Source organism: Ictidomys tridecemlineatus, chromosome 1, assembly GCF_052094955.1.
Source record: "Ictidomys tridecemlineatus isolate mIctTri1 chromosome 1, mIctTri1.hap1, whole genome shotgun sequence".
NCBI lineage: Eukaryota > Metazoa > Chordata > Mammalia > Rodentia > Sciuridae > Ictidomys > Ictidomys tridecemlineatus.
The window spans coordinates 261,930,380-261,943,279 of NC_135477.1; the positions used below are offsets into that span (position 1 = coordinate 261,930,380).

At 60.4% G+C, this 12,900-nt stretch overlaps 1 protein-coding gene across 2 annotated transcripts in view; it reads left to right on the top strand.

Moving 5' to 3' along the window:
* Positions 1-12,900, top strand: part of Lpcat1 (lysophosphatidylcholine acyltransferase 1) — a 59,368-nt gene that overhangs the window by 28,883 nt on the left and 17,585 nt on the right. For both annotated transcript variants that reach the window (XM_021720502.3, XM_078018574.1), the window contains exons 4-6: positions 5,654-5,766; positions 6,760-6,820; positions 10,027-10,085. In XM_021720502.3, the coding sequence (XP_021576177.3) occupies positions 5,654-5,766; positions 6,760-6,820; positions 10,027-10,085 (233 nt within the window). The remainder of the gene's footprint in view (positions 1-5,653; positions 5,767-6,759; positions 6,821-10,026; positions 10,086-12,900) is intronic.

Genomic DNA, 12,900 nt, shown 5'->3' on the forward strand with positions numbered 1-12,900 from the left:
TCACCAGTGGCTTCTCACGGGGCAGTTGGGTGGCTGAGTCGCTGTGACTCCAGTGTGTGGGTCCCCAGGGCATCTGGTGGCAGGGAGGCGGGGAAGTGAGTCCTGCACCCATATTCCTGAGCTGTGCTTGGAGCCAGGCCCCCTCCCTGGACCTGGACCGCAGGGACTCTGCTCCGGCAGAGTGGGACAGGGCGGGAGGCAGGACCTGGACGCCACCTTCAGCCCAGCCCTCGCTGTTCTGTTGGTCGTCACTGACCGGGTCGTCATCTGCCCCTAGAGGTGCTGCTGAGCAGCTGGGCAGGCCCCAGGGGGACGTGCCAGTGCCTGTGGGCACCACCTCCACTGCTGGCCTCCCTGCTGGCCTCCATCAGCCGTCTTTGCTGACAGGCAGGCGCTCTTCCCCTCCAGAGGAAGTCCAGGCCGGCGACAGCAAGCCCCACGCGTCCAGGATGCAAAGCCCTGGTCGCTCTCCAGACCCTCAGCTCCCCGGGTGTCTTCGCCTGCACCCCCTGCTCCCACCTGAAAGGGCCAGCCAGACCCCGGCTTCTCCAGGGAAAAGGCATTTTCTGGGCTTGTGTGGAGGCTGGGGACCGAGGACAAACCCCTCCACCGTGAGCTGCGACTCAGTCTGTCTCCAGAGCCCAGGAAGCTTCCACCTGTCCTTCACCTTGGCCTCACCTCGCCGTTCAGGCAGAGGGGCCAGCAGGGAGGTGGACTGCGCGAGGCCGTGCCCCCGTGGTGCCAGAGGTCGTACAGAAAAGATCGGCGGACCCAAGGACATGGATCACAAAGCAAAACCAGGAAGGCACCCAGCCAGCGGGGGCAGCTGCCCAGTGAACCCAGGAGGGCCGTTCCAGAGGCCTGAGGCCATGGGCCCTGCAGGTTAGACCAGCCCTGAGCCTGGCTCAGCAGTAAAGGACGACACCGAGTACTGGCAGTCCGCTGAGGTCCTGGGGTTTCCAGAACGCCAGGTGGAGAGTGTGGCGCCTCGCTAACGTGCAGGTCACTCAACTCGAAGGCTCTCCGCGGGCCCTCAGGGTGTGGGCAGGTGGTGCCTGGCAGGGAACCTGCAGGCTCTGTCGGGTCTGCCAGGGTGGGCTTGCTCTGTCTCTTCCTGTAGGGCCTGCCAGGGTGGGCTTGCTCTGTCTCTTCCTGTAGGGCCTGCCAGGGTGGGCTTGCTCTGTCTCTTCCTGTAGGGCCTGCCAGGGTGGGCTTGCTCTGTCTCTTCCTGTAGGGTCTGCCAGGGTGGGCTTGCTCTGTCTCTTCCTGTGGGGTCTGCCAGGGTGGGCTTGCTCTGTCTCTTCCTGTAGGGCCTGCCAGGGTGGGCTTGCTCTGTCTCTTCCTGTAGGGCCTGCCAGGGTGGGCTTGCTCTGTCTCTTCCTGTAGGGTCTGCCAGGGTGGGCTTGCTCTGTCTCTTCCTGTAGGGTCTGCCAGGGTGGGCTTGCTCTGTCTCTTCCTGTAGGGCCTGCCAGGGTGGGCTTGCTCTGTCTCTTCCTGTCTGGTCTGCCAGGGTGGGCTTGCTCTGTCTCTTCCTGTAGGGCCTGCCAGGGTGGGCTTGCTCTGTCTCTTCCTGTAGGGCCTGCCAGGGTGGGCTTGCTCTGTCTCTTCCTGTAGGGTCTGCCAGGGTGGGCTTGCTCTGGCTCTTCTTGTAGGGCCTGCCAGGGTGGGCTTGCTCTGTCTCTTCCTGTAGGGTCTGCCAGGGTGGGCTTGCTCTGTCTCTTCCTGTAGGGCCTGCCAGGGTGGGCTTGCTCTGTCTCTTCCTGTCGGGTCTGCCAGGGTGGGCTTGCTCTGTCTCTTCCTGTAGGGCCTGCCAGGGTGGGCTTGCTCTGTCTCTTCCTGTAGGGCCTGCCAGGGTGGGCTTGCTCTGTCTCTTCCTGTAGGGCCTGCCAGGGTGGGCTTGCTCTGTCTCTTCCTGTAGGGTCTGCCAGGGTGGGCTTGCTCTGTCTCTTCCTGTAGGATCTGCCAGGGTGGGCTTGCTCTGTCTCTTCCTGTAGGGCCTGCCAGGGTGGGCTTGCTCTGTCTCTTCCTGTAGGGCCTGCCAGGGTGGGCTTGCTCTGTCTCTTCCTGTAGGGTCTGCCAGGGTGGGCTTGCTCTGTCTCTTCCTGTAGGGCCTGCCAGGGTGGGCTTGCTCTGGCTCTTCCTGTCGGGCCTGCCAGGGTGGGCTTGCTCTGTCTCTTCCTGTAGGGCCTGCCAGGGTGGGCTTGCTCTGTCTCTTCCTGTAGGGCCTGCCAGGGTGGGCTTGCTCTGTCTCTTCCTGTAGGATCTGCCAGGGTGGGCTTGCTCTGTCTCTTCCTGTCTGGTCTGCCAGGGTGGGCTTGCTCTGTCTCTTCCTGTAGGGCCTGCCAGGGTGGGCTTGCTCTGTCTCTTCCTGTAGGGTCTGCCAGGGTGGGCTTGCTCTGTCTCTTCCTGTAGGGCCTGCCAGGGTGGGCTTGCTCTGTCTCTTCCTGTAGGGTCTGCCAGGGTGGGCTTGCTCTGTCTCTTCCTGTAGGGTCTGCCAGGGTGGGCTTGCTCTGTCTCTTCCTGTAGGGTCTGCCAGGGTGGGCTTGCTCTGTCTCTTCCTGTAGGGTCTGCCAGGGTGGGCTTGCTCTGTCTCTTCCTGTAGGGTCTGCCAGGGTGGGCTTGCTCTGTCTCTTCCTGTAGGATCTGCCAGAGTGGGCTTGCTCTGTCTCTTCCTGTAGGGTCTGCCAGGGTGGGCTTGCTCTGTCTCTTCCTGTAGGGTCTGCCAGGGTGGGCTTGCTCTGTCTCTTCCTGTCGGGTCTGCCAGGGTGGGCTTGCTCTGTCTCTTCCTGTAGGGCCTGCCAGGGTGGGCTTGCTCTGTCTCTTCCTGTAGGGCCTGCCAGGGTGGGCTTGCTCTGTCTCTTCCTGTAGGGTCTGCCAGGGTGGGCTTGCTCTGTCTCTTCCTGTAGGATCTGCCAGGGTGGGCTTGCTCTGTCTCTTCCTGTAGGGTCTGCCAGGGTGGGCTTGCTCTGGCTCTTCCTGTAGGGTCTGCCAGGGTGGGCTTGCTCTGTCTCTTCCTGTAGGGTCTGCCAGGGTGGGCTTGCTCTGTCTCTTCCTGTAGGGTCTGCCAGGGTGGGCTTGCTCTGTCTCTTCCTGTAGGGTCTGCCAGGGTGGGCTTGCTCTGTCTCCTCCTGTAGGGCCTGCCAGGGTGGGCTTGCTCTGTCTCCTCCTGTAGGGCCTGCCAGGGTGGGCTTGCTCTGGCTCTTCCTGTAGGGCCTGCCAGGGTGGGCTTGCTCTGTCTCTTCCTGTAGGGTCTGCCAGGGTGGGCTTGCTCTGTCTCTTCCTGTCGGGCTTCAGGCCCGGGAGGTGCATTTCCAGGGGGAGGCTGGTCCGGGGGACATCATCACGCCAGTGTTCACGCACACTTGGGCTTTGAGCACATGGCCGGGGGCCTGCCCTCCACACCCAGGTGCAGGCTGTGGAGAGTGCATGCCAGCTGAGCTGCTGGTGCTGTGTGGTCAGTCCCGCTCCACGCGCCCCTGCCGCAGTCAGGAGGAGCCATCTTCACTGTGTCCACTGTGTGCAGGTCCCTCCTCTAGCCTGTGCTTTTATCCGTCATTTTGTGGACAATGCAGAGACCAAAGAGTGAGAGATAGTGACAGATGACTATTAAAAACGTTGAGGACCCAGACCTGGTAGCCCACTACTCAGGAGGCTGAGGCAGGAGGATCTCTCAGCCAGGAGTTCAAGGCCAGCCTAGGTAGCACGGCCAGACTGTGTCCAAAGCAAACAGAGACGTTAATTAGAATTGAAATGTAGCCCGGCCACACTCCGCCCCCTGCTGGCTCAGAGGGTAGAGGTGGCAGGAGGGCACTGTCCCTGGACGCAGCTGAGGGCTCTTCCTATGGTGCAGGAACTCAGGGCACTTGGCAGGGAGCCAGCGTGGCTCTTGTTGCTCCTGGACCCTGGGCAGCCCTGTTAAAGAGCTGACTGAGTATTCTGAGCTGGCACTTTGGACCCCCGGTCCCAGGGAGAGCCACCAACCAGGGCCCTAGCTGTTTCCTCAGGGTCCCCTGCACAACCTAGGGGCCAGCCAGTCGAGCATGCCGTCATGACCCTGTGTGGGCATGGGCAGGAGAGGCCTTACCCAGGCAGGCACAGCCCCTCCAGCTGTGCTTATTCCTCCTGCCCTTGGGAGCATGGTGGGGGACGTCCGCCCAGTGACCACTCTGAACCCACCCCGGGCAGGTGTGGCTCACCTCCGTTTCCTCGCTCTGCGCCTCCTGGCACTGGGCTGAGAGCGGGGGATTCCCCTGGGGGTGCTTTCCTTGGCACTGGAGACAGAAAGGAGAATTCCAGAACCTCAGCTGCACCCTCAGGACTAGGGAGGTGCTGCGTCCAGAGCCCTGGCATGCCTCGGGGCCATCACAGGGTTCCTTGAGAGACTCCCTCCTTCCCCTCACATCGCCCTGGGCAGGGTCACGCCCCTTCGTTCCTGTGGGTGCTCAGAATGAGTGGTTCTAGGACGTCGGCTGAGCCAGTGACTCAAGATGCGGAAAAACACAACCACTGAGGCCACGTGTGTCTCCAGGGGCCCAGCGGGTAACTGCGAGTGCCGTGGAATTTCTTCTTCAGTAAACTTTTCCTCCAAGAAAGAATAAGTCACACAATGCTGTGCCTTACAAGTCCCGAGAGTGCTGAGCCAGGGGCCTGAGGCCACAGCTGGGCCCAGCTGGGCTGAGGCCAGTCGTGCTCACGGGGCCAAGGGACGAGGTGGCCCACAGGCTGGGGACGGGGTGGCCCATGAGCCTGCAGGGCAGGAAGCCGCCAGGCTGGCACACTCGCCCTCTCCTCGGTCAGGAGACCCACCTGGGGACGGCCATTTCTGTGCCCCTCTAAGAGCTCTGGCAGGAGAGTGGTGCTCGTGGGCCCCGCCACCTTCAGCTGAGCACGGTTCTGCCCGCCGCAGGTCTCGTGCCCTGACCTGCCACACATGGTGCAGGCCCCGTGGTGCAGTGGCCAGGCCAGGGCTGTGTGTATTTCTGGGGCTGCCATGGCAGCGTGCCACAGTAGGAATTGTCCCCTCACCACTCTGGAAGCCAGATGCCCACGGTGCTGGCAGCCGCAGACCTGCTGGGGCTCAGGGAGGCCCCATGGCCGCTCTTCTGCTGGGCGCTGCCGCAGTCCCTATTTTCCTATGAGGACACCAGTCCTCGCCTTAGGACCTCATGGCCCAGGTGATCTCTGGGTAACCCAGTCGCGCAGGGCCACTTTCACAGGTATCCTGAGTTCGGGTTCAGCTGGCCTTCTAGGGGACAGAGTTCAGCGGGGGCGGGGGTCCAAGCCCTGTGTGCGGGAGCCCTGGAGCCTCCTCCTCTGCTAATGGGGTGGCCAGGCTTCTGTTCCTCGCTGCCGTCCCGGTTACTCCTGCTCCCATCCCTTGCACCCCGTCCCTTGCTCCCATTCCTCCCGCTCTCGTCCCTGCTCCCTGTCACTGTCCCCTGTCCCGGGAACTCCTGCTCCCCGTCCTGGGTCTCAGGAACCCTTGTTTGCAGCCCCATAGGCTGTGGGCTTCCTGCCGTTGGGTAAGCTTGGGGGAGGCTTGGTATCTCCTGATGCCTCACTGCCAGGCCCTGGACAGCCGGTGGGTGCCACAGGCCTGCCCCAGCCCCTCTGTGTCCACACCACTCACTGAGGCCGTGGCCGGCTCTCCCAGCTCTGATCAGGTACATCCGGCCCGTGTTCGTGTCTCGGTCAGACCAGGACTCTCGCAGGAAGACGGTGGAAGAGATCAGGAGGCGGGCACAGTCGGCTGGCAAGTGGCCACAGGTAATGCCACCTGCCTGGGCCTTGATGGGTCTTCCAGGGCATGTGAGCAAGGGCACTCTTCCTGGGTGCTGGGCTCTGCTCCCTTTTCTCGGTGAGTGTGTGAACCCAGGAGTGTGCTCAGCGGTGCTGGGATGCTGTTGGTTTTGGTGCCTGGGGTTTAAAATCGGAGGAAATGCAAAAACGGTTCTGCATCGCACCTCAGATGAAGCCATGCAGGTCCTCTCTGCCTGCCCAGCCCGAGTGTGGCTGCTGACTTCCACCCCTGGCCTGAGCTGTCCCTCCTGCTTGTCCCCTGTGGGCAGCAGCGTGGCCTGTTCACTGAGAGATTTTGGGGCTGCCCATGCTCTGATTTTTGCTTTTCATTGGGGCCAGTGTCAGGGGCTGGACTTCACAGGCCCCAGCTCTGGTTGCTGGCCCAGGGCGGCCCGCTGGGGTCTCAAGACTTCAGGGTGCCCTAGCCACCGCCCCCCGTGTACGGCCTGTCCCCCTCCCCACGAGCTTGCCTGCTGCCCTCCTGCGCTTGCTGAGGGCAGCCGAGGCCGTGCTTTCCAACAGGTGGGCAGTTTCCTTGAGTCGGTAGGAGTGAGTCACATGCAGCGTCCACGGCCGTCACTGTGGGTTCTGTGGGCCTCTCCCACTGGCCCTCCAGCCGCAGTACCCCCCGCTGTCTGCCTCCGTTCCCGTCGGCACGTTTCCTTTGCGAGTACCACCGCAGCCTCCCGTGGGATGCTGTGTTAGCTGCTCCTGGGGTGGCCCCTCACTGACCCCCGCTCCAGGGGCGTGTGAGAAAACGCAGGCTCCTGCCTACTTACATCTTTAAAACCAGGAGGCTGGAGTGAGTCCTGGGCGCGTCCCATGCCCCGAGCTTCCAGCCAAATGCGGTGAAAGAGTCTAAACTGTCGTAGCAGAGACCATGTGCCAGGAAAGTGGCACCTGTGTTCCCTGAATGATCGTGTGTGGCCTGATGCTGACTTTTTTTTTTTCTATTTCAAGATAATGATTTTTCCAGAAGGAACGTGTACAAATAGGACCTGCTTAATTACCTTCAAACCTGGTAGGTTGTTTTCTTATTTATTCATTTTTCTCCTCTGGGAGGGGAAAACATTAAAGTGATATTTTTAAGTAATGTCATATGTTGATCATAAAAATCTCTGCTACTCTCATATATGCTGGGGTTCTCAGAAATATTCCTGAGTCACAAGATAATTTTAATGCACCATTTTTAAAAAGAGAAAATACCAGGGCTGGCGTTGTGGCTCAGCGGTAGAGCGCTCACCTCGCGTGTGCGGGAGCCTGGGTTCCATCCTCAGCACCACATAAAAATAAGTAGGTGAAATAAAGGTGTTGTGTCCAGCTACAACTAAAAAATAGATATTTTTTTTTAAAAAAGCAAATATAATTAAATGAAGAAGAATTTTTAAAAATCACAGAATCCTAGAACTCGGGCCACTAACTCAGGTGTGTGAGGGAGGCTGTAGAAGTCGGGACTCTGACTGGGGTGCGGGGGTGGCTTTGCTCAGGTCCAGGTTAGCAGGGACCGGTCAGTGGGGCCTCCTTGCCTCCCCGGCTGGCTCAGCCTCCACTTGTACCAGTGATGCCTTCCCACCTGCCGTTGCTCTTCAGGGGAACCGGGGGGCAGAGACCTGCGCTGCCCTCGAAGCCCAGCTGGACTGCACCCTTCTCACCAGAGTGGGGCACCAGACGCACAGGCGCCCGGGCCTCCTGTGGGCTGCCCTGGCTGTGGCCATGTTGCAGCAGAGGGTGGGCAGAGTCCTCGGTGATGCTGGCGAACTTGTGTGGAGCTCTGCACAGCCCCGTGTGCTCGTTAGTGGGTGCATTTGGAGGCGGGTGGTTCTTGTGACCTGCATTGACCCTGGTGTGCGGGCAGGTCCCAGGCTGCTCTGGGCCTTGTGGGGGGCCGCCCTGCCTGAGGCTCGGCAGCTTGTCTCCCTCTGTGCTCCTGGAGTCCTCCATCTACCGATGCTGCTCGTGATCCCGGTGCCTGGCTGCAGCTCCTCTGCAGACGCCCGTGGCCTCGTGCCCGACTCTGGGCGCAGAGGGCAGGGGATAGCTTCCATGGACAGCGGCAGAGTCGGCAGTGGAAAGCCGTGCTCTGCGCTGCCCTGACCTGGAGCAGGCACAGCGGGGTGGGGAGTGCTCTGCTAGTGACCGGGAACAGGAGGCCCCGTCACGCAGGGGTCTGTGAGACCCCCACTCAGAACCCCTGGCCCTAGGTGTGGCCTGTGGCCCACTGGGCATCTCCAGGGCCATCTAAAGGGGACCTTGGTACTTTGAGACTGGGGTGCATCCCCAAAGCCACCACAGACGGACCTGGAAGTGAGTTTGGGGTCTGCATCCACATAGGGCGAGTGCCAGGGGCAGCCCCACTGCCAGCCCCTTCCTCGGGGCACCATGGCCAGGGGAACACTGTCTGAGAGGAGTCTCCCTCCGCAGAGCAGCCACCAGCTTCTCTTCAAGGGCAGCTGGCCTTCTTGTGCCAAAAAAGGAGGACTGTGGACCCAGGGAGAGCCAAGCCCCTGAGCAGGTGGACAGCATCACAGAAGACCAAGGAGGGTTGGGTGCCGCAAGCCGGGCAGTGGGCATCAGCCAAGCACTTGTGAGGGTCTCGGTGAAGATAACATGGTGGGCAGAGTCTGGGGACAGGCAGGCTCCGGGGTGTCCCCAGGGCTCACAGCCCAGGACGGTGCCTGAGGAGCCGGGGTCAGGACCTGCTGCCACCATGCCCTGGGCCCTCAGTGCCACAGCATCCAGCTGCTGGCCCCCGGAGCCTCAGGATGAAGGTGGCTGGAGACTGGTCCTAGCTTCTCTAGGTGGTGGGCCACCACGGAAGGGTCTGTCCTCCTTGTGGGAGCAGCCGTGTGGTTTCTCTGCCCTGCCAGGGCTCAGCCAGGCAGACACGGGGCCTCCAGCCAGTGTGAGCACTTGTGGGACCCCAGTGGTCTGCAGGCCCTGAAACCTGGGAGGAGCCACCACCCCTGCTGGGGTCCGCCTCGGGGGCTCAGGACGGGCATCAGCAGCTTTGCTCTGCGAGCTGTGCCAGCCCCGGGGTCTGTTTCCCCCACAACTCCCACCTTCACCTGACACGCATGTTCAAATGCACATGTTTTGCCTGAATTCCAAAATGGACATGTGACATTTGAAACAAAGTTTTTCCCTTTGATTCTTACTGAGTTATATTGGTGGTACCATTACACATCGTCACGAGGGTCGGCTGGGCCAGGACAGCAAATGCCACGCCCCGTGCTTAGTCCCAAGAGGTAGCACTGCTTTCACCAGCGAGCGCTTCCGAGGATCTGGCCTCCTCTGCCAAGTGCCAGTGCTGGGTTGGAGCCAGGTCCATCTGGCCCTCTCCTGGTGCAGGGCCGCCCCTCCATCAGGCACACAGGAACGGCAGAGGAGCTGTTTCTGTCTGCTGCTGAGCCCACAGGAGAAGAGGCGCCTGCCATGCCAGACGCCAAGGTGAGCCCAGTGGTCAGGCCAGGGACGGAGGCGAAGATGGATGTCCTGCACAAGGCAGGATCTTAGCAGCCTGGGCCATCAGCCCTGATTCTGGTCGGCCACTAGAGGCAGAGAACTGGCCTTAGAGACAGTGTTGCCGCCACCCCGTGTGCAGGCAGCTGTGCAGAAGCCCGAGCCAAGAGCAGCCCCAAATCCCTTTACTGATGGATGGGAGGGCCCTTGGAGGCAGGAGGCACTTCCACAGTGTCCTCCTGCGACGTCCATCTGTGCCTTTTATCTGGGCTCTCCTGACAGCTGGGTGTTTGTTGTTGACATTGTTTTTTTGTTTTCTTATAAAGCTTTAAAAATAAATTAAGACAGAAATAGAGCCTCACAAGGCCATTTGTGGAGCTTTGCTATCCACTGGAGGACACTGCACAGTGTGTGTGGGAACTGAGCAGGGCAGGTGACTGACGTCCACTGGCCTTCCTAGGCCCCGCTGCCCCCCTCCAGGCCCTCAGGCTGAGCTGCCCACACAACCAGGCAGTGCCAGGGCCTTGCTCTGCAGGACGGAAGGCTGACCTCCAGGACACTTCCAGGCTGCACACTTCCAGGAAGGGACTGGCCAGGGGCTGGGGGTGATAGCCAGACGTGCATCGCGGGCCTGCCTCTTGTGCTCCTACGTGCCAAGACCCCTGGGTCTTTGGGGCAGCGCCCACCAGTGGAAGTTGTCCTGCTCTTGAGTCCACTGGAAGGCCTGGTGGAAGGCTGGCAGTGAGATGGTTGTCCTCTCTTTGGCAGGTGCCTTCATCCCTGGTGTCCCTGTCCAGCCTGTGGTGCTGCGATACCCGAACAAACTGGTAAGTTGTGTTTCCTGGAGCTGGTGTTGCACACTGTGCGGGACAAGGCTGCAGTGACCAGGTGTACCTGCCTTGCCCTCTCTCTGCACCTTCTGTCCACCCAACCTGGTGGACGAAGTTCAGCAAACACCACTGCATGGTCACAACCCAGAGGGCAGGACAGGCTCACACAGGATTTCCGGATAGGAGCCTGTCTGCAGGTGCACTGCAGATAAACCTGAGTTCTGGGATGTCCCTGGCGTTGGAGCATCAAGTCCTGTTTTCGCAGACCATGAAGCAGGCCTCTTCCCCCACGGCCCACCCTGACACTTTGGTGAGAGGCTCTCTATGCTTGTTTCACACTCAGGCAGTTTTAAATTAGGAACATCTCCATTCTGGAAGGCTAGGGGCTTGGGGAAAGGGACTGGGTGGCTTTAAAGATACTTCCCTGCAGAAGTATCCCTTGTTTAAGAAAACACAAGAGGCCAGGCATGGTGCTGCACGCCTATAATCCCAGCATCTCAGAAGGCTGAGGCAGGGAGCCCATGAGTTCAAAGTCAGCCTCAGCAAAAGCAAGGCGCTAGCAACTCAGTGAGACCCTGACTCTAAATAAAATACAAAATAGGGCTGGGCATGTGGCTCAGTGGTTGAGTGCCCCTGAGTTCAATCCCCAGTATCCACACACTAAAAAGAAAACACTCCGGACTTTGGAGCCCTTGGGGACCGCACTGGGGCAGAGAGCCCGGGTGGACCAGTTCCAGCCCAGGTGCACCCTCCCCCAGCTCCTCATGTCCTGCAGATGCTCCCCCAGGGCCAGCTGCACCTTCTGCCTCAGGGCAAGTGTCCTCAGGCCTCCCTCGTGGTGGGAGCCCCAGGCCTGGGCTCAGTGTGGGGGGCACCTGGTGTCTCTGGATGGAGAAACCTCCCTAGAGGTGGGCTCCCAGCCTGCAGGGGCTCTTCCTGCAGATATTCTATGACAGAGGAGCAGTGCTCATAGAAAGAAAAGGCTGTGGCCCACGGCTCGATGGGCCAGGGCAGCAGGAATGAAGGCCACCTGTGGGCACAGGGGTGCAGCCGCGGACAGGGCCAGGGCAGACCCAGAAGCCACGAAGCTGACTCTGGTCCTTCCTCACGGGTGTCTCTACCCGCCGCTCTGCTAGTGTCCCACCCTGGTGTGCAGACCCAGGTCTCCCGGGTGAGCCTGCCTTGGTGTGGCTGCCACATGGCTCTCACTCGCATCTGTGCCCTGTCCCCGCAGCTGCTCAGCTACAGGAAGACCCCGTGACAACACGTCCATGCTCAGACCTGCGTGGAGGATCCGGGGAGGGGGAGGGGGAGGGGGAGTAGAAGCCGGCGTCACTCCTGGAGCTCCCAGGCAGGTGACTGGCACATGCTGATGGGGCAGCCAGGTCTCAAGTTGGCCACAGTCAGAACAGAGGTTGGTGTTGTCCCTCCCCAGCAAGGGGCTGACCCAGGGAGCACATCTGTGCTGGAGAGTCAAGTGTGGACCCTAGGGGTGCAGGTGGGTGCCACATGGGAAGAGGCTACTGACTGCTTCCCGCAGCCAGATGCGGGCAAGACCAGGACCAGAGCAGAAAAGACCAGGTACAGGCAGGACCAGGTGTGGCAGGATGAGTGTAGGCAGGACCAGATACAGGCAAGACCAGTGTAGGCAGAACCAAGACCAGGTACAGAGAGGAACAGCACAGGCAGGGCCAGTGTAGGCAGGACCAGTACGGGCAGGACCTGGTACAGTGGAGTCAGGTACAGGCGGGACCAATATAGACAGGACCTGGCACAGTCAGGACCAATGCAGACAGGACCTGGTACAGGCAGGACCAATGCAGACAGGACCTGGCACAGTCAGGACCAATGCAGACAGGACCTGGTACAGTCAGGACCAGTGTAGACAGGACCTGGCACAGTCAGGACCAATGTAGACAGGACCTGGTACAGTCAGGACCAGTGTAGACAGGACCTGGTACAGGCAGGACCAATGCAGACAGGACCTGGTACAGTCAGGACCAATGCAGACAGGACCTGATACAGTCAGGACCAGTGTAGACAGGACCTGGCACAGTCAGGACCAATGCAGACAGGACCTGGTACAGGCAGGACCAATGCAGACAGGACCTGGTACAGGCAGGACCAATGCAGACAGGACCTGGTACAGGCAGGACCAATGTAGACAGGACCTGGCACAGTCAGGGCCAATGCAGACAGGACCTGGCACAGTCAGGACCAATGTAGACAGGACCAATGTAGACAGGACCTGGCACAGTCAGGACCAATTTAGACAGGACCTGGTACAATCAGGACCAGTGTAGACAGGACCTGGTACAGTCAGGACCAATGCAGACAGGACCTGGTACAGGCAGGACCAATGTAGACAGGACCTGGCACAGTCAGGGCCAATGCAGACAGGACCTGGCACAGTCAGGACCAATGTAGACAGGACCTGGCACAGTCAGGACCAGTGTAGACAGGACTGGTACAGGCAGGGCCAATGTAGACAGGACCAATGCAGACAGGACCTGATACAGTCAGGACCAGTGTAGACAGGACCTGGCACAGTCAGGACCAATGTAGACAGGACCTGGTACAGGCAGGACCAATGCAGACAGGACCTGGTACAGGCAGGACCAATGCAGACAGGACCTGGTACAGGCAGGACCAATGTAGACAGGACCTGGCACAGTCAGGGCCAATGCAGACAGGACCTGGCACAGTCAGGGCCAATGTAGACAGGACCTGGCACAGTCAGGACCAATTTAGACAGGACCTGGTACAATCAGGACCAGTGTAGACAGGACCTGGTACAGTCAGGACCAATTTA